The following is a 21,390-nucleotide window of genomic DNA, read 5'->3' as shown; positions in this document are numbered from 1 at the left end:
TCCTAAACTTGTCCCATTTAGGATTACCAGTGTCTTAAATTATTGAATTTGTGGCACCTTATTGACTTCAATGGATTGTGATCAGGCCTTATATTAGTAGTTCTTTGTTTAAAGAAGAAAGTAGCCTGAGTGGTTCGCTAATGCCTGTATTATACCACACCCTGTTTTGACCACCCACAGGTCTAGCATATAATCCCTAGATTCCTCTGACATCTTTCTAGCATCTCTAAGTTTATCTACATAAAGGTGCATCTTTCTTCATCACAAATGGAGTAATAATTGAGTTTTAAATGCCAGTGCATGTCCTCGAACTGTTCACTGATTGTTCAGCTGCTCTTTCTTAGAGAATTATAGGGAAATTGGCTGAAATAACAAGGAAATTCTACACACAACTTGTATCAAAGGGTGCTCTGCTTACCACACCTGATGATTAGAAATGAAAAGCAACAAACGGCAGGGCCTCACTCAGGCCTTGTCTACACTAAGGAAAGTTTGCAGAATTTTCTCATAGCTGCTAACCATTTCTCAGTTTTAATGATGGTAGCAACACAAAGCTGTAGTGTAGGCCAGCTGCTGGCATTTTAAGTACAGTGCCATCTAACTTTGCTTAAAGTGGACACAATTGACATTGTCCTTAAAATGCTAGTGGCAGTCAATCTACAGTAGAGCTTCTAATATTGCTAAAAATGGCGAAACTGAACTATGTTATCAGCAATGGGAAATTTTTGCCAAAAATATAGACAAGGCCTCAGTTCTTCACCCTGCACAAAGTAACAGGTATGTTTGGCTTCAGCAGAATAAGTGAATCCATGAAGTAGTTTTACATTAATTTTACCCAGCAGATAGCAGTGACTGTACCTTTTTTAATTACTTTTGCTGGGGAGGGGCATGTGAGAGGGTTGTGTTAGGTGGTGATTCTGGAGCACTTTCCCTACAAGCAAATCAGGGTTTTGTTTATTGGTTGGTTGTTTTTTTGTTTGGTTGGTTGTTTTTTTGTCTGTTTTTTTTTTTTTTTTTGAATAAGCATTTGTTTTTTGGGAAGAGTTTTAAACATAACCTGTAGGGAAAAAAAATACTGTACTTTCCTTCTTTATATTCACCTTAAGTCTTCAGAGGATTTTATGATTTTGAAGATCTTTGACTTCTTATGAGAGAGGTAATGGTGGGTTGAGCTTGAAAGTTTTTTAATAACTTGCCAAACTTAACCTTTTGTTTGAGTTCTGGTTTCTACATTCCAGACCTCCTTATTGTGCAAATCAGCCATACACGCAGGCGTTATTGCAGATGAGCTGGGTGGCCAGATCAATGTGATTCAGCAGAAAGGAATAAGTCGATACAAAGGCATCCTGGCCAATGGCATCCTTTCACAGGAGTAAGTGTCACAGTTGTTTGTCTTTTTATTCTGTGTTTGAAAGTAACCCTGGAGGCATAATTAACCCACCACATCAGAGAGGGAGCAGATGGGACACTGTCAGCTCGTCCCCTTTCAGAATGGAAAAAAATTGGAAGCGTTTAAGTGTTTATCACTTAGTAGTTGACCTTTGGAAGATAAATGTAAGACACAATGTCATTTGGTTTGCTGACACTTAATTAAAATGGCATTAGTTCTGGGACACAGAGACATAGTGTCTCAGGTCTTTGGTGCATTAATGCACCAGAAATTTTAGATTGTGCTACTCTTTCTCTCTTTTCACATATTTATCAAATCACCTGGTTTGCAAATACACAAAGTTTTTGGTGTTCTGCAAACAAAATCATACATTTAAATAGTCAATATGTTAAAAAAGCAATGATGAACTAATGAAAAACCTCAAAAACCTTAAAATAATATGATTGAAGGAATAAATAGCAGTGCTGAGAAGTGGGGGAGTTAAATGAAAATTTTAAATACATTCACAAGCTTTTTGTAGCACCATTTAAGATTACTAGAGCTACCATTTATCTGCTGCCCCTACATGTATTACAGCTGAGGCAAAAATGAAACCTCTTAAAATATCTAACTGTGCAGTGAGCACTTCCAGCAATTGTCTGTGTCACTCAGGAAGATTATTAATATTTTTAATTTTAAAATATCAGGAATATGGGAGAGGTGTTTATTGGTGGGGAGGGAAGCCCTCTCACCCAAGCATTCTAACAGGCTGAGTGCCTGGGAGAATATTTCTTCTTTCACCCATAGTTTCACGCTCCCCTTATTTTTTTTTCCCAAGCCCGCCTAACATCATGTGGTCACCCAGTCAAACCATTTCTTTGTGAGCAGTAATAAGAATATTCACAAAGGTGAAATCTGGAATCTATTGAAGTTAATAGCAAAACTCCCGTTGACTAGGATTTCACCCAAAATGTATCAGTGTTATAAACTCCTGTGCTTCCAGGCATAAGTCAGCCACTAACTGCCTGGGGACCGAAGATTAGAAAAAACTTCCTTCATGAGCATGTTATTTTGTAACTGTCCGTTATGAGATATGCCACCCATCCCTTAAGTATCTGGTACTTGCTGTTGTTGGGATCAAGATACAGGATTAGACTGACCATTGGTCTGACCAGTGTGGCACTTCCTGTAGAACTAAATGGGGAGGTGAGAGGAGAATAATTTCATCTTATTTCAAAACATAAGTGAAGTGAGTGTTTTCCAGAAGGATAAAAGACAAAATTAGTAGGAAAACACACTGGATCTGTATTTCAAGTTTTTAAAAGGGTTTCATAATATGTATTTCTAACACCGAATAGCTATTCTGTTCTCAGAACACACGCGCGATAACTAAAACTCCTCAGAACTGTCAGCGCTGAAAAGGATAACTCTTTGGCACCTAAACAATAGTATTTTCTGAGTTTCAAATACTCCTTTAAATAAAGGGTTTCTATACTTTTTTAAAATCTCATTTACAGTGGGTTTCAATATGCAAAAGATTTATTTCATTTAGTGACTCTAGTTGAAGTTGACCTCATCAAAAGCTACTTCTGCTTATGTGCATTGAGCCTGTAAATGTGTCTGTATTATAATTTGATGGTTAAGTTATGAATTGCTCACTTACCACCTCCCTAGAACTGACCTTGGCCTCTCTTGCTTCATTTTTTATGCTCTGTTATCTGTGATTTGTAGTTTCCATGATCTATGTGTGGATCTAGACACATGTATTGTATAATGAAGATACAGTGGCCATGGCTCTGATTTATCAGGCATTTCTGACATCTTAAGTGCAAATGTATCAGCTTTTACTTTGTCCCCCGAGCTTGCCTATGAGTAAAGCCCTTTGTCTTTTGTTTTACTGAACCCGCCCCCGCCTATTTCCAGTTTTTGAAAAAAGCAAGTGTTTGGGTTTTACTGCTTTTTAACCCAAATTTTGCAAGTGCTGGAATTCCCCAGACCTGGCTCCCTTCTACCAGTTGGCAGCCACTGCTGCTGCTCTGCAGAGGGGGAGCAAGATGGGTAGGGAGCCAGGTTCCAGCAACCAAGACTGCTGCAGCAACAGGCCCCACAGGAAACAGAGGGTTCCTATCACCCCCTGCCAACCCACTGCCTCTGGTGACCACCAAGCATCCTCCCATCTCACGCCCAGAGGCCTTTCATGTTTGGTTTTTACAGATTTTTCACCCATTGCTACTTTAAAAAAAAATGTTGATAAATTCCCCGGAAATCTTTAAACAAAATAAAAAACAAAAACAAAGGGCTCTTACCTGTGGGGGATGCTGAGCATGCAACAGTATTTTTCTGTCTTTGAAAACAGAGATATTTGTTTAGGAATTGTACAGATTAAGGCCTGGGTTTAAACAGCATTGTTTACAAAATCTCCTTGAGGTGGACTCTACTATTAAAGTCCTCCTGTGAATGTAAATGTAATGCAACAGAGAATCATCACAAGTGGATTCTTTTGTAGAGCCATATAGCTCTCACAATCTGCTCAAAAGAACTCTTAAGATTAGTAAGGAAATGGGGAGCTTTACAGTAGTGTGCCTTACTGACATACGTTATGTGAGAAATGCCACCTATCACAATGTGAAAAATGATGATTTACAGTAATTAGACTAGCCCATTTTTTAATGACCTGCAAACTGTAAAAGTTTCTTAAACTTAAAAACATTTTAGAAATTGTAACTTTCCCTCTTTTAGCTAAAGTTAGAGGCATTTCTTTTAGACGGAGTTTCAGTGCCTTTCTTTGATGCAAAAAAGAAAAGACTTTGTAAGAGATACCTTTGTAAACATTGCTCTAGGAGTCCTATAATTCATTGATTTGACATGCCATGCCTTTGTCAGTGGACCACTTTGTATTTAATAAATATGCAAAGATGCTTTGGGATGTAATGTAAAATTGTGACATAGAGCAACAGAGCCCATCTGTGAGAAATGCCCTAGACGATTACCAGTTGCTCTTGCTGCTTTGACTCACCTGAACCCCCAAATAAATCAACTCCCTCTGTACAGTCTCTGTTTCTGAAAGTCTTGGTTTTTCTTTAATCACCAATATTTCCTATCTAGAAAGTGGTGAAGGGAGGTGGTACTTTGACTGGTCTTCTCACGTAGCTACCCTTCCCTTTCTATTCCCAGTTTGCTATAGCTTGGTTCTCAAAATATTTAATTCTTTGGGCCACGCTTAGCCCGCAGACTAGAGTTGAGGACAAACTGTCCTGGATGACCATGAAAAAGCAACCCTGGAGGGGAGTTCTTTTGTCATTTAAGTACAGAAGTTACTTTAAGGCATAACATACTCACAAAGATTTTCCAAAGGGACTAGTGCAGTCCTTAAACTGTTGGGTTCACCCCTTAGAGATGTACAGAGGAACATTGGAGGGGCGCTTGGCATGGTCAGAGAGGGAGCTCTCCATCCCCGCTCTGCCCCCAGCCCAACTGTGCCCCCAGGCCAGCCTTTAGCCTCAGCTTCTCCCCCATCCCCAGTTCACCCCCCAGCTCTGCCCTCAGCCCAAGCTTCTCTACTGAGTCAACTGTGCAGTAATGGAGGGAGAGCGTGGACAGATTCCATTACTGGTGGGGAGGGGGGACAGGAAGAGTTTGGGCCCCACAGGACTACTGATTTTTGGGTGCTTAACTGGCAAAATCCTGAAAGGAACAGATTTTCAGGAAGCCCAAGCACCCATCCCTCTGAACATCAGGCCCCTTTAAGATGCATTTTGACAGGCACCCATAATTCATCATCAAAGAGGCTGATAAAGGAGGTGCCGTTGTCATCATGAACAGGTCTGACTACCAAAAGGAGGCCGCCAGACAACTCTCCAATACCAAATTCTACAGGCCACTTCCCTCAGATCCCACTGAGGAATACACTAAGAAACTACAGCATCTACTCAGGACACTCCCTACACTAACACCAGAAGAAATCAGCATACCTCTAGAGCCCCGACCAGGGTTATTCTGTCTACTACCCAAGATCCACAAACCCGGAAATCCTGGACGCCCCATCATCTCGGGCATTGGCACTCTCACTGAAGGACTGTCTGGATATATGGACTCTCTACTCAGACCCTATGCCACCAGCACTCCCAGCTATCTCCGTGACACCACTGATTTCCTGAGGAAACTACAATGCATTGGTCACCTCCTAGAAAACACCATCCTAGTCACCATGGATGCAGAGGCTCTCTACACAAACATCCCACACACAGATGGAATACAAGCTGTCAGGAACACTATCCCTGACGATGCCACAGCACAACTGGCTGCTGAGCTCTGTGCCTTTATACTTACACACAACTATTTCAAATTTGATGACAATATATATCTCCAGATCAGTAGCACCGCTATGGGCACCCGCATGGCCCCACAATATGCCAATATCTTTATGGCCGACCTGGAACAACGCTTCCTCAGCTCTCGTCCACTCACGCCCCTTCTCTACCTATGCTACATTGATGACATCTTCATCATCTGGACCCATGGGAAGGAGACTCTGGAAAAATTCCACCATGATTTCAACAACTTCCACCCCACCATCAGCCTCAGCCTGGACCAATCTACACGGGAGGTCCACTTTCTTGACACCACGGTGCAAATAAGTGATGGTCACATTAACACCACCCTATATCGAAAACCTACCGACCGCTATGCCTACCTTCATGCCTCCAGCTTCCATCCCGGACACATCACACGATCCATTGTCTACAGCCAAGCACTGAGGTACAACCGCATCTGCTCTAACCCCTCAGACAGAGACCAACACCTACAAAATCTCCACCAAGCATTCTCAAAACTACAATACCCGCACGAGGAAATAAGGAAACAGATCAACAGAGCCAGACGTGTACCTAGAAGCCTCCCCACTGCAAGACAAACCCAAGAAAGAAACCAACAGGACTCCACTGGCCATCACATACAGTCCCCAGCTAAAACCCCTCCAACGCATCATCAAGGATCTACAACCCATCCTGGACAATGATCCCACACTTTCACAGGCCTTGGGTGGCAGGCCAGTCCTTGCCCACAGACAACCTGCTAACCTGAAACATATTCTCACCAGTAACTGCACACCGCACCATAATAACTCTAGCTCAGGAACCAATCCATGCAACAAACCTCGATGCCAACTCTGCCCACATATCTACACCAGCGACACCATCACAGGACCTAACCAGATCAGCCACATCATCACTGGTTCATTCACCTGCACATCCACGAATGTAATATACGCCATCATATGCCAGCAATGCCCCTCTGCTATGTACATCGGCCAAACTGGACAGTCTCTACGGAAAAGGATAAATGGACACAAATCAGACATTAGGAATGGCAATATACAAAAACCTGTAGGAGAGCACTTCAACCTCCCTGGCCACACTATTGCAGACCTTAAGGTGGCCATCCTGCAGCAAAAAAACTTCAGGACCAGACTTCAAAGAGAAACTGCTGAGCTTCAGTTCATCTGCAAATTTGACACCATCAGCTCAGGATTAAACAAAGCCTGTGAATGGCTTGCCAACTTCAAAACCAGTTTCTCCTCCCTTGGTTTTCACACCTCAGCTGCTAGAACAGGGGCTCATCCTCCCTGATTGAACTGACCTCGTTATCTCTAGCTTGCTTGCTAGCATATATATACCTGTCCCTGGAAATTTCCACCACATGCATCTGAAGAAGTGGGTATTCACCCACAAAAGCTCATGCTCCAAAACGTCTGTTAGTCTATAAGGTGCCACAGGATTCTTTGCTGCTTTTACATAATTCATAGTCACTTTTTAAAATTTTTGCTACTTTACTGTTCTGCACTATTATGTGAGGTTTTGTGGAGTGGGGCAGGATTATTTTTTGTTTAATGTCCTATATTAAAATAACTCCATGGGTGGGGGAAGTGGGGAGAGAAGACAAAAAATTTGGCCCTGTCTTCAGAGATAAAAGAGACATTTTAAAAACTTTAGTTGAACTTGATTATGGCAAAGCCATTCTATAACCAGATTAAAACCTCCATTTTTTTAGCCCTTGTAGAGCATGAGTGTTTATTTTTAACCCGTTTGTGGTATTATTTGGCCACATTTAAAGACCAGACTAAAGTATGATTAAGTTTAACTGGGTCTGATTATCCTTGCACTTATATTGGATTTACACCAGTGTAACTTCATTGATTTCAGTTGAGTTACTCTTGGTTTACATTCGTGAGAGAGGAAAATTGGGCTCATTGTTTGAGCAGTGCATGGTGGCTAGATACAGAGCTCCTGTTACCTTGGCATTTTGGCATTTTGTGATGGTTTTGGTGGCTTTTCTGTTGCTTTGGTGGCTTTTCAGTAGCAGATGGGGAAATTGGGTTAGCATAAAAGTGCCCCAAAGTAGCATAGGTTCTGCATAGTGGAGATGCTTAAGGAGAAATATGTTTTGAGGATGATAGTCTGGGTTGGGGGAGAGGTGAATCATTTCAAAGAATTTGTATATGCCAGAACCTGTGAAGGATGGTCTGAGTTTTGTCATTATGAGACCATGGCAAAAACAGGAGTGCCCTGACAAGAGGTGGATGAATAGCAAGAATATATTGAAGATTGTCCATCTGGTCTGAGAGATTGTTAGATACAGAATACTCTCACCCCAAAGTGAATATACTGATCTTGGGCTAGTTTGTATAAGCAGCTCCTGACATGTTCAATAACTCTTTTTTGTCATTCCCCCACACCCCTTTGTTTTCTTATAGTGGCTCACTCTCAGACAAGCGGTTTGTGTTTACCTCAAATGGTAAGAAAAATACCTTTATTTTAGATATTCAAGTCTTGACTTGCAATTTTTTTTCCCAGTAAAAGCTAAAATAACCTGAAAAATGTCAAACTACGTATAATGTGGTGGCTTTGAGGATGCCAGTGTATTACAACTATAGCTTGTGACCGGGGAGAGGAAAAAGCCAGGAATAATATAAATGCATGTGGCTGAGAAGCCGCTGCCATGATGTTGTGATAATATTACATCTGTGGTGCTGGTACATGAATGGAGTTCCACTTTCATTCTCAGGGAGGTGGGACAGGCTGGCTTAAGGAGAGGGAGCATACTAATTTGATATTGGATTGCCTGCTGCAAACATTATGCCTAATGGATGGCAGCACAGGAGGGAGAAATGGCAGGGTGGAAAATTATAGGAGCTGGTTGTTGTGGGTGGTCTTGGTGGGATATGCTGGGAAAATGCAAGTTGTCTCTTCCATCTCTCTCTGTATTGGAATTGCTTCTAGGCTGCAATAAATCCTTGAGTTTGGGAGATGGAGACATCTCCAACAGCCATATTACAGCATCATCCTCTTGGGAAGAGACCAGTGAAATTGGGGAAAGTGTTCAGTGGTCTCCTGATAAGGCCTGGCTTCAAGTCCAAGGGACTTCATGGGCTTCCAACCATAGCAGCCACCGGGAGTGGTTGGAAGTAGACTTGGGAGAGAAAAAGAGAATAACAGGTAAGTTACCTACTCAATAACATGGCTGGTTCCCAAGCCTGAGGCTTAAGTTCTTTAAGTGATGTCCCTGTGGGTGCTCCATTTTAGGTGTTTGTGCATCCCTGTGCTCTTAATTGGTGATTTATGGTAGCAGTGCCCGGTTGGATCACACATGCATGGTCCCCGTCTCACGCTGCTTCAGGCAGTTCACTAGCACTGTGCAGCCAGTCCTCCCTCAGTTCCTTCTCTACTACCTTTGGCTATGAGTCAGAGCATTCAGCAGCACCTCAGAGCTTAGCTAGAATAATATATCCAAGTTAGTTCCAGTTTTATTATATATTGTCAGCCCTTTTTCATTTCTTTTCCCCATTTATTAAAAAAAAAATCATAATTTGTTTTTCCTGATTAGAAGTAGGTTTTTGTTGAACCGTTATTGCCAGTTCTCCCCTCAGGGGAGGGTGAAACTCTCCCTTCAGGGGCATGCCTGGTTCTCTGGGCTTTAAATGCTGCCTCACCTGTAGGCTATCGATTCCAGCGTCAGACAGGCATACTCAGTGTGTCCACTGCCTTGGCGAGACACATATTCTTCAAAAGTGTCTGCAGTGCCATAAACTAACAGCCAGGATCAGGAAAGTCAGGGACTTGCAGCTAAGCTGCTTCTAAAAGAGAAGTCCCTCAGGCCAGCATCTGAGCCAGAAGCCAGGACTCCCCTGGGACAGAAGTCCCCTACTGCAGCCTCTGACAGAGGCTCTACGTCTAAATAGTAGATGCCACCATCAGTACTGAGTCAATTCTTATACAAAAGGATTTAGCAGTCTCCTCAATCCTGAGTCACCTATCCTCAGCAGTGACGTTACCCTGACTCACTTAGTACCAAATCATCCTTCCACTCCACCTCACCCGGCTCCCCCTCTTTCGAGTGACAAGGATGATGTCAATGATGGAGAGATTTATTCCCACCACTCTTCTCCCATCCGCAGTACGGCAGGACATGCCTCCACACTGCACACAAAGGATCCCAATGGTACGGGTACCCCTGGATGGCACCTATGCCTCCACACTGCACACAAAGAATCCCAATGGTACGGGTACCCCTGGATGGCACACAGTGGCTGTGTTGGACATCAGGGATGGCACATCCCCCTTACCACCACAAACCTCCCAGGGAGAGCACACATCCATCACCTGCACTGTCAGTAGCAGGACTCTGTCAGCCCCTTGAGGACATTCTAGCAGAACAGGATGAACCCTCTGACCAGGGCACTGAACCTACCCTTCACTTTTCTTCTCCTGATGACAGCATAGTGCCTCCCCCAACACGAGGGATGACTTTAACAATTCCAAGACTTCTATAGGAGAGTTGCTCCTTGGACATTTCTCTAGAAGTAGTTCAGGAAACCAACACAAGCTTTTTGACATTCGACACACATCTGCCTCCTCTAAAGTTGCCCTACCCATGAATGATGCCATCATGGAACTGGTTAGGCAAATTTGGCGGACCCCAGCAACAATTCCACCAACTTGCAAGACATCTGACAAAAAATATTACGTGCCATCAAAGGGCACAGAGTTCCTCTTTTTCCATCCCACATCAAATTCCTTGGTTGTGGATGCAGTTAACAAACCGGGTAGACAATTCCTGAGTGGGGAATACAGGAACACAGGTTTGGGCTGAGTGTCTTATATGCCTTTTGTCATATCAATTATCTGTAAACATTACATTGTAGACATTATACAATGTATTCACACAGTCAGCGATAGAGCTTGTCTGTTGTGTCCTGATCAACCTGTAAATGGCTCTTTTTAGGATCTATTTATGATGAACTCCCTGTATCAATAAATGAATATCTAAGCCTGGTCACTGAAACAATGGTATGTTCACATGAAAGGCGCTTCTGTTGTGAGCTCCTTGCATTGTCTAAAAAATATGAATTAGTCACTTGTAAAATATAAATTACAGTCACTTGATAAAGACCCTCGTAATGGACCATAATCTGTGAGAGCCATTGCCATTTTTGGGTCAGTAATCTTTTAAAATTCCATGGCATGTATTTACATAAAGAGCATCTTGAAAGTTTCCTAACCATATAATTTAAATCTTTCATGTGAAATCTTTTCCTGCATTGGTGATGGTGTTCTTTTTAAATATGCCTTGCATGTAACAACACTGATTAGTTGACAGTGTAGCCTGGGATTAATCTAAGGTTTAAAGTACACCTTTAACAAAAAAGTTCTTTATTTAGATGGTTACTTAGAGTTAATTAAGAAGGTGAAGCGCACACAGAAACATTAAGTTTTAGTTAATACAAATATAATTGAAACCATAGAAAAATCAATACACGTAAGTAGAATAAGATTAAGTACAGTAATGTGGTTTCCCACGTTACTTACAATCTTACATTGTGCATACTTGTAATCTTATGGAAACCATTAGAACCAAAGATAGAAGAAACAGTGGAGCCCACTACAAGAAGAAATTGCTGGGTCAGGCTTCCTGCCTGGCAGCCCATGCCATTATCCCAGTGTCCCAACTAGAGACGGGTTTGACAACCCTTTCTGTGCCTTTTTTCATTCCATCCACATACATCTGGGACCATATCTGATCAAGTCTCAGACCCCTATTTATATTTGGTATTCCAGGAGACCAATTTTAGGGTTCTGGTTGTCCATATGTGGTATTCTGGTTGACCATAATTACATTTCCGACAGTGAACCCAATCATTCATGTCAGTCCCTTTCCTAGTAGTTTTGATATGTTAATGTGGTTAGCTTTTATTGCAAAAAGCCCGTACGATTTTAGTATATGTTCAGTTGGGTTTATCTGTTTATTACATGATGCCCTGCTAAACTATTAAAGGATACATATTGCTAGATTTTATAACTTTTGGTCAAGCATGTATTATTTCATAACCTTGGTCAAGCACATAATACTCATGCTAACTTATGCGAACTGCCAACTTCTGTTAGGTGTCATTCTAAGTCCTTAATGTTTAAAACTATTGCCAAGCCTATTTTTACTACATATGTTTTGGTTCTCCTTCTCCTTACTGGTACAGCTTCAGTAACTTCCATTATTACTTCTATAAACATGCTTAGCAAATGGATTATATTTTACCCAAAACTATAGACTCTCCAAGATCAAGTCGGAGTTCACAACAGAAGCCATGAAATTCATAGTATAAAACTGATTTTCTTCCCCAAACCAGTTTTTCTTTTTTTGAACTCCAAACTTAGTTTGAGAGGTGAATGGTTTTTAGACAGAACTGTGCCTTTATTTTTAACACACTTTCTTTTTGAGTTGTGTATGAAAATGTTCTTTTTAAAAAAAGCTAACAAAATACATTTTTTCTTTTGTTACAAGGGATTAGGACTACAGGATCCACTATGCTGAAGTTTAACTTTTATGTAAAGACCTTTATTTTGAACTATAAAAATAACAACTCAAAATGGAGAACTTACAAAGGAATCCTAAACAATGAAGAAAAGGTAAAAGGAGGTGAAGGGGGGGATGGGAACACAAAAGGAAAAATTCTCTAAGATGCTTTGATATTGAAAGAGAGATTTTCACTGTCATGAAAGATTAGGCTGTCTTCATCAGTGTAACTGCATCAATGTAATTTACTGGTGCAGTACATCTGTGGGCTTAGCTACACACAAAAGTTACCCCAGGTTAAGCAAAGGTGTTATTTCAAACCAATATCGTTAAACTGGTGCAAAAAGGCTGTTTGACCACTTTTTGGGTTATCTCAAGGAATCATTGTAAACTAAACCAAAATAGTTGCTCTTAAGCCAAAATAAATGTCCATGCAGAAGTCTACACAAGTTTAACTTAAATCGATTTAAGAACTAAAACGAAAGCAGTGCAGAGATCTCATGTAAACAAGGTCTACATTAGAGGGTTGCACTAGTGTAATTACATTGAATTTCGTTGTTGGTCTACTTCTGAACAAATCCCAAGAGCTTGCTCCTGAGTGTACTCTCATTATTTTCAGTGGTACAGGTGGGAGCTCAGCATGATGCAATACCAGAGCCTAACTAATCATCAGTTCTCACTATACACTAAAATTCTGAATCGAGAAAGTGGGTTCTTATTATCTCCATGTATCCTGTACTTTAAATTGTTTGGAGAGAAATTTCGTTTGCACAGTGTGGACTTCCTCAGGATTTTAGGCCTTGGCTACACTTGCGAGTTAGAATGCATTAAATCAGCCCTGGGCGCCATAATTCCAGAGGTATCCACACTGGCAAGGCATTTAGAGCTCCTAGACTTTGCAGCTGGAGCATTCCTGATAATCCACCTCCACGAGAAGCACAGAGCTTGCTGCACCCTGGGGTGTCAGTGTGGACAATGTGTTGCATTACTGTGCTGTGATTGGCCTCCGGAAACATCCCATAATACCCTGAAGTCAAGTGGTCACTCTCATCATTGTTTTGAATTTGGCCACAGGCATGCAGATATCCCCTTTCAAAGCTCCATTTCTGACAGCCCTCATGCTTATCTGCTCCGGGACACAGAGCAAACCATTTCTGTGGAATGCTCCTGCATTTATTTGTGTGTGTGTGTGTGTGAATGAGAGAGAGGTGTGGGGTGGGAGCTGATATCAGGTTTCCCCTGCCACTGTTTGAACTTACAAGATAGCATGCTGACACACTCTCTCTGCCCCTGATGCTTTGCAAACCCTTTCCGAAGCACACTGCAGCCACTTGCTCACTGGGGTAGCTACCACAATGCACTGCTCTCTGTGACGTTGCAAGACCTGCTAATATGGACTTGCTCCACAGTCACAAGGAGCACAGTGTGAACACACAGCAGTGTTTTCCCTGCTGCTGTCTCCAAGGGCTCCTTTAACTCCCGGCACTCTACATCTGCAAGTGTAGCCATACCCTTAATATTCTACAACCTCAGTTTTTTGCCTGCAGTGAAAAATTTGTACAGTAACGGCTCTGAACTATGCAAACGAGATATTTAAAGTTTTCAGGTTTGCACTATTCCACAATGGTAATTCTTAAAAGTTTTTAAAAAAAATTGACTTGATTGTTTTTTAAATTCCATGTGAATCAAAGTTTCATTAGGGTAAACTTCTAATTGGTTCTACATTACTCCATCGTTTTAAAAATCTCATAAGAAACTGTTATACATGATCTTAAACAGAATTCAGCCAGGGCCTCAGGTTTATACACTTTTAATTTAAACAAACTAATAAAAAGGTCCACGTGTAGAATGGGCTGACTGATCAGACAGATTTTGTAAATATAATGAAGAGAACATAGTCAAACAGTTCTTCTTCGAGTAGTGTCCCAATGGGTGCTCCACTCTAGGTGTGTTCATCCCTGCGCTGCTGATCAGAGAATTTAGATAGCAGTGTCTGTTGGGCCCACACACGTACTCTTTCTCCTCGTGCTGCGCCATGAGGCTAGCCAGCAAGTGCGGGCTAACCGTCCTCCGTTCCTTCTCAACTGCCCCTGGCTAGGGACGGAACCTTTTAGCTGTCCGTTAGCTGGTTAGTAGATCATTAATTCCCTTTTTCATTTGAAAATCTTTAGCTTTTAAAAACGTTTTAGCTTTCTTCTGACTCTTTATTTGGCTGTGCCTAAAAGAAGAAAAGACTTTTTGTTCTTGTGTTGACCCCCAGCCTTGGAGAAGGGTATCCCCAGCTCTCGTGGCTTCAAGTGTCACACTTGCAGTGGGGCGAGCCCAGTCATGGACAAGCACTCCCAGTGCATTCGCTGCCTTCGTGAGGGCCGGCTGAGATCCCGCAAGGACAGAGAGTGCCGCCAGAAAATCATCTCCATGGAGACGGCTCTCCAACCCCAGCCCTCTGGCAGGCGTGAGCCTTCCCATTAACCTTTGACTTCGAAGGATATTGGGTCAAAGAAACAGTCCAGGGACCCCTCTCACAAGTCAAAAAGAGAGCAGAAAGTCCCCTCAGCAAGCGCAGGAATAGCCGAAAGCAATCACCATCTCGTTTGGTATCTTCTGCTCCGCCAGCACTGAGATCATCTGACACCCATGCCTCATGGCAACCATCGTTGTCTGGTACCACTGATAGACTCTTTGGGCACAGGCTTTGAATCTTTGCCACAGAGAGAGAATGGCAAACATTCCGGTATGTGAGCTGCCGGTATCACCAGAGGCATTGGCCCATCTGGCACTGGAGAGATCAGTATCAGCGAGGTCCCCATCGCATGTCCTCCCCTTTAGATTGTGCCCCCCAGTATTGGGAGGTACAGGTCGTGTATGCCTGTGGAGATATCCCTGCACATCAATCTCCTTGAGTTGGGAGTGGTCAGGAACGCCTGAACCCATTTCCTCCTGCTGATACCCATATCACATACAAAAATCCTAACAGACAATGTAGCCCGCATGTTTTATAGCAACCATCAGGGAGAAGCCAGATCACCCTCCTTATGTACAGAGGCCATGAAACTATGGAATAGGCACATCTCTCACATCATCACCTTGTCCGCTGCTTACCTCTCAGGCACGCAAAACGCGATAGCAGACAAGCCCAGTCACGAATTTCCATATGACCATGAGTAGGAGATGCACCTATTGGTACATCACAACTTGTTCACACGGTGCGGAACACTGTCCAGAACAAGAAGTGTCTGCAATACTGTCCCAGGGTGGGGATTGGACAGCACTCTCTGGGCAATGCTGTCCTCCCCGCATGGGACAAGGGCCTTCTTTACCCCTTCCCTCCATTTCCTCTTCTGCTGAAGGGTCTGCTAAAGATAAAGAGGGGACGGAGCTTACATAATTTTGATTGCTCCCATGTGGCCGTGACAGACGTGGTACCCTTACCTGATGCAGCTTGTGATGTGTCACTGATCTCTGTTCCGGCCACTTCGCACCCTCTCTCTCAGGACAAAGGTTGTACCACATATCCCAACCTGGGGATCCTCTGTCTCAAAACATGGATCCTACGTGGTTCCAGCACCTAGAGAGCTCCTGTTCTAGGGGAAATAGCAGCTCTGATGGCGTATCCCCCGTACATAATCTTTTTCCCTGACAAAGGTTACACTTAGGCAGCATCCAGGGTTCATCCCTAAAGTGACCTCTTCGGTTCACATGAATCAGTCTATCCACCTTCTACCCCAGGCCTGACCAAGACAATAGGGAGGCCACACTCCATACCTTAGACGTTAGGAGAGCCCTTGCATTCTACCTCAATAGGACAAAGACCTTCAGGAAATCCCCTAGACTGTTCCTCTCTATGGTGGAAAGGTGTAAGGGCTCAGCCCAAAGACTCTCTAAGTGGGTCTCGAATTGCATCGGATAGTGCTATCAAATTTGTAACATTACCCGTCCGGACTCGATCCGTACATATTCCATGAGATCAATCTCCTCATCTGTCACTTTCCTCAGGAATGTCCCCATCTCAGAGATCTACAGAGCAGCGACATGGGCCTCAGTCCACACCTTTGCAGAACATTACGTGATCACCAGGGACTCTGTCTCTGATGTCATCTTTGGCTCCACAGTACTGTCATCTGTAACTAACCTGATGCTGAAGTCCCAGCCCTCCAAGGGGGGCACTGCTCAGGAGTCACCTAGAGTGTAAGACCTATGGGGACACTACTCGAAGAAGAAGTTGTTACTCACCTTGTACAGTAACAATGGTTTGTCGAGATGTGTCCCCATATGACGCCCTTCTCCCCTCTACTTCTGAGTTCTCACTAATTCTGCAGCAGCGAAGGAACTGAGAATGGTTAACCAACATGTGCTGGCTAGCCTCATGGTGCAGCATGAGGAGAGACTGCACACGTTCGGGCTGAACGGACACTTCTGCCAAAGTTCTCCAATGAGCAGCGCAGGGATGCAGACACACCTACAGTGGAGCACCCATAGAGAGAGACACATCTCGAAGAACCATCATTACTGCACAAGGTGAGTAACTTCTTTTTGGTCACTCATTTAGATTTTGCTGAAGAAAAAAAGTAGTTTACAAAACATTTTTCATGATTTGATTTAAAAAGTTTTGTTTTGCTTTTGATGCAGGAGGTATTGTTAATTCAAACACAGTAGCATGCATTAGCACATTTAAATCTTTTAAAACTTACTTCTGATACTCCTAAAGTTACAACACAGTTGAAGATATTTTTGAATGAGTTTTAGGTTAAGTGTCCCTCTTTACATTTCAGATGTTCTGTATTTTTAAGAAGTCACTCTGAAAACACAGCAATTAAAGTGTTTGTGTTTTAAATTGCAGGTATTCCAAGGCAACTCTAATTATGAGGATGTAGTCCGTAATAATTTTATCCCTCCTATAGTGGCCCGATACGTGCGGATCATTCCACAGACCTGGCATCAAAGAATAGCATTGAAAGTGGAGCTGATTGGTTGTCGAATAATGCAAAGTAAGTGGCAAGCAATACTTCCAGGAGCCCAGTGAAGCAATGGAATCCCAAAACCCCTACAGCTCAGTTGTTTTCCCTTTTCCTTTTGCAGCTAACAACTCATTTACTTACCCAATGTGGCAAAGGCCAAGTCAAAGCACAGGTGTAGCTGTTGGAAAAGAAGACAGAACCATCACAGAACCCATCCCGTCAGAAGAAACTAGCCTAGGTAACACTAGAACAGTACGGTCTCTCTAAAATGTGCCATCTTTTTGAGATGTATACTTCCTGTTCTAACAGGCATCTTCACTTTGCCAGATCAAACTGTTCCCATCTCATCAATGTTCTTTAATGGTTATCTGCATATGTGAGGGTGAGGGGAGTCCTCTTTGCTTCTTTATGAGGGATAAAGAGAACTTGAAATCCTTATTTTTTTAAAAAGTGTTTTATTTATCTATATATCCAGTATTACCTTACCTATTTTGTCTCCTTTGACAGACTCAGAAAAGTAGATTGATACCTTTGAAGGGACAGTGATGTTGATTCTTTTTTTTAACAAATAACTTTTCTTCCAAATGTTTTTCAGGTGTTTGAATTTAATAGATGTTAACAAAAACAAACCCTAAACTCTTAAATAGTCTGAATAAAAATCCTTTCCTCTTTCATTTAATTAGGTTTCACTTCCTTGGTTTGTGTGATGTCCTAAATCTACCAGTTTTCTACTTGTCCCTAGACTCATAGTCTCCAGGACTGGAAGGGACCTCGAGAGGTCATCGAGTCCAGTCCCCGCCTAGAGTCTTAGAGGAAAAGTTGAGTAGACAAGACCTGAATTTCTAATTTAAAAGAAGAATTTTTAAAGTGCAAAAAACACCTTTAAAACAATTTTCAGGTTGTCTTTATCTTTGTGAATCAGAGAGAAGTGATGTGGGCATTTATTCTTTTTAGTTTGCAGGTCACTCTTAATTTTGTCCTGCACTGTTTGATACATGGGACTGACTCTGTTTTTTGGAATAAAATAAAACCCACTTGTTCTTACAATGGTGGTTTTGCAGAGGATAATCTGCTAGAGACCTTAGAATCGTTGGATTTCCAGAGGTGTGTGTGCTCTCTGTCTCTGTCTCTGTCTCTGTCTCTGTCTCTGTCTCTGTCTCTGTCTCTGTCTCTGTCTCTGTCTCTGTCTCTCCCCAGTGCTGTACAAAAAGATATATCCAAACTAAATAATCATAAATTAGGTCAGTGACTCAAACGACCAACCAGGGCAATACACCTTACCTTCCCTAACAATGAATAGAAGTCTGAGTGGGTGCTTGAGTAAGATTAATAGGAATACATTCTAACTGAAAAGCACTTTTGCTGCTATTCTAATAAACCCAAAGGTTGACTGAGGTAGAATCATAGACTTTAAGGTCAGAAGGGACCATTATGATCTAGTCTGGCCTCCTGCACAACACAGGCCACAATCTCACTCGCCCACTCCTGTGTCTGAGCCATTGAAGTCCTCAAATCATGGTTTAAAGACTTCAAGATGCAGAAAATCTTCCAGCAAATGACCCATGCCCCACGCTGCAGAGGAAGGCCTCTGCTAATCTGCCATGGAGGAAAATTTCTTCCTGACCCCAAATATGGCAATCAGCTAATCCCTGAGCATTGGGACAAGACTCACCAGCCAGACACCCAGGAAAGAGTTCTCTGTAATAACTCAGATCCCATCCCATCACAAGCCATTGGGCATATTTACCGCTAATAGTCAAACACTAATTAATTGCCAAAATTAGGCTATCCCATCATACCATCCCCTCCGCAAACTTATCAAGCTTAGTCTTGAAGCCAGATATGTCTTTTGCCCCCACTGCTGCCCTTGGAAGGCTGTTCCACAACTTCAGTCCTCTGATGGTTAGAAACTTTCATCTAATTTCAAGTCTAAACTTCCTAATGGTCAATTTATATCCATTTGTTCCTGTGTCCACATTGGTACTGAGCTTAAATAATTCCTCTCCCTCCCTGGTATTTATCCCTCTGATATATTTATAGAGAGCAATATATCTCCCCTCAGCCTTCTTTTGGTTAGGCTAAACAAGCCAAGCTCTTTGAGTCTCCTTTCATAAGACAGGTTTTCCATTCCTCGGATCATCCTAGTAGCCCTTCTCTGTACTTGTTAAACATGGGACACCAGAACTGCACACAGTATTCCAGATGAGGTCTCACCAGTGCCTTGTATAATGGTATTAACACCTCCTTATCTCTACTGGAAATACCTCGCCTGATGCATCCCAAGACTGCATTAGCTTTTTTCACGGCCATATCACATTGGCGGCTCATAGTCATCCTGTGATCAACCAATACTCCAAGGTCCTTCTCCTCCTCCTCTGTTACTTCCAACTGATGCGCTCCCAGCTTATAACAATAATTCTTGTTATTAGGAGGCCTATGGGAAAAAATAGTATGGGATCATGTAATTAAAGGCTATGCCATAATGCATACACATATGGGTGACAAATTAAAATTGCAGAGGAAACCTTAATTTTGGCATTTCCTAAGTTTTCCATGCTTAATTTTGCAACCTTAATATTCTTATTAGATTGGTGTGTGTAATTTCAAAGTTTTTTCAAAAAGAAAACTGAAAAAACAAATTCTCTCATGTGCTGTCTTATTGATACCACATGGTTTATCAGCAGGGTTGGAACCTTTAGTTCCACTGCACAGGCCTCTGCCACTGACTCTAATGAAGTAACTGATCCCAATGGGCTCAGACAAGCACTTTGCCAGTGGATTTCAAAGATATTTAATGACAACAGAGGATGGAGAGACTCAGGGCTCTTCTTCAACCTTTCCCTGACCTGTCTTTTCCCCACCCCGGCTCCTTGTCATGGTCCTATTCTCTTTGCCTACCCAGCTCCAGTCTCTACTTTACAGGTTTCTCATCCCTGGCTCCTGGCCCAGTCAGTTCTAGTCTCCCTCTCCAGGGTCCTCCTCCAGTCTGTTTCTCTCCCCTTGCCCTAAGACTGGTTCCCAGTCCTGGTCTTCCTCCCTGAGTTCATTCTATATCAGTCCCCTCTCCGCCACAAAGTTACAATTGAAAATAGGATCTTTATAATGGGAAGCGTCAGGCAACCTTAATAGGTGGTTCTACCAGCCCAGACTATAATAAGAAAGAAATTACCTTTGGAAGGATGTATACATGTTTTGAGCAACACAGAGACCTAGAGAAAATGGGTTTAGCTCTTTTGGAATCAATACAACTGCACCTATTTACATCAAACCTAAATTTGGCCCACAGCCTCCTGCAGTATTGTGCCTTCACTTTCTCACGCACTCTTGAGTTAAGATTTTTATCATATATTCATTTTCAGGGCATTTTCCTAAAACAAAATGTATCTAGTTCTGGAAAACTGTGCCCTTGTTACCTTTTGTTAATTGTTTTTCCCTGCAGGGTTAAAACTTACAGCTATAGTTGTCCCGGTCTTAGTAGGGCTGTGTCTGTTCCTGCTCTCTGGGATTTGTATCTGTGCAGCCATACGAAGGTAAGATTTTATTTTTCATCATATAAATTAAAACAGCTATAGTGGCATAGATCAGGGGTTCTCAACCTTTTTCTTTCTGAACGTCCACCCCCCCCCAATATGCTATAAAAAGTCCATGACTCAGCTGTGCCACAACAACTGTTTTTCTGCATATAAAAGCCAGGACCAGTGTTAATGGGTAGCAAGCAGGGCAGTTGCCTGGGGCCCCATCCCATAGGTGGCCCTGTGAAGCTAAGGGCTTGTCTACATGGCACTGCAACTTTCTCACTCAGGGGCCTGAAAAAACTCCCCCCTGAGCTCAGCATGTTTCAGCGCTGTAAAGTGCCAGTGTAGACAGTGCACCAGTGCTGGGAGCTGCGTCCCTCGTGGAGGTGGGTTTTTTAGAGCTCTGGGAGAGCTCTCTGCCGTGACTACACAAGCCATGTTAAAGCACTGCCACAGTAGATACATTTAATGTTGCCAGTGTAGACTAGCCAAATACAGAGGTGATGTAAAGTAGCACCCCTTACGCTAGCTCCGATTCCTATATAATTTGGTTAATCTGCCTCAGACCTATCTACTCCATTTACTGACTAATAACTGAGTCTAGGCTGGTGTAACTTGCACACCTAGGAACCAAAAGAAAGTAGAGTGGAAGCTATTTTACCCCCCTCTTATTGGTTGCTACATTCATCTCTGCTGGTTCCTT

At 42.6% G+C, this 21,390-nt stretch overlaps 1 protein-coding gene across 3 annotated transcripts in view; it reads left to right on the top strand.

Moving 5' to 3' along the window:
- Nucleotides 1-21,390, top strand: part of DCBLD1 (discoidin, CUB and LCCL domain containing 1) — an 82,576-nt gene that overhangs the window by 54,286 nt on the left and 6,900 nt on the right. For all 3 annotated transcript variants that reach the window (XM_050949597.1, XM_050949596.1, XM_050949594.1), the window contains 7 exons: nucleotides 1,239-1,372; nucleotides 8,121-8,161; nucleotides 8,647-8,862; nucleotides 12,203-12,327; nucleotides 17,055-17,202; nucleotides 17,294-17,410; nucleotides 20,612-20,702. In XM_050949597.1, coding sequence (XP_050805554.1) covers nucleotides 1,239-1,372; nucleotides 8,121-8,161; nucleotides 8,647-8,862; nucleotides 12,203-12,327; nucleotides 17,055-17,202; nucleotides 17,294-17,410; nucleotides 20,612-20,702 — 872 coding nt within the window. The remainder of the gene's footprint in view (nucleotides 1-1,238; nucleotides 1,373-8,120; nucleotides 8,162-8,646; nucleotides 8,863-12,202; nucleotides 12,328-17,054; nucleotides 17,203-17,293; nucleotides 17,411-20,611; nucleotides 20,703-21,390) is intronic.

The sequence above is a fragment of the Gopherus flavomarginatus genome, chromosome 4 (genome assembly GCF_025201925.1).
Source record: "Gopherus flavomarginatus isolate rGopFla2 chromosome 4, rGopFla2.mat.asm, whole genome shotgun sequence".
NCBI classification, from domain to species: Eukaryota; Metazoa; Chordata; order Testudines; family Testudinidae; genus Gopherus; species Gopherus flavomarginatus.
Note: the sequence above shows the minus strand (reverse complement) of the source record. Positions and strands in the feature narration are given on the sequence as shown.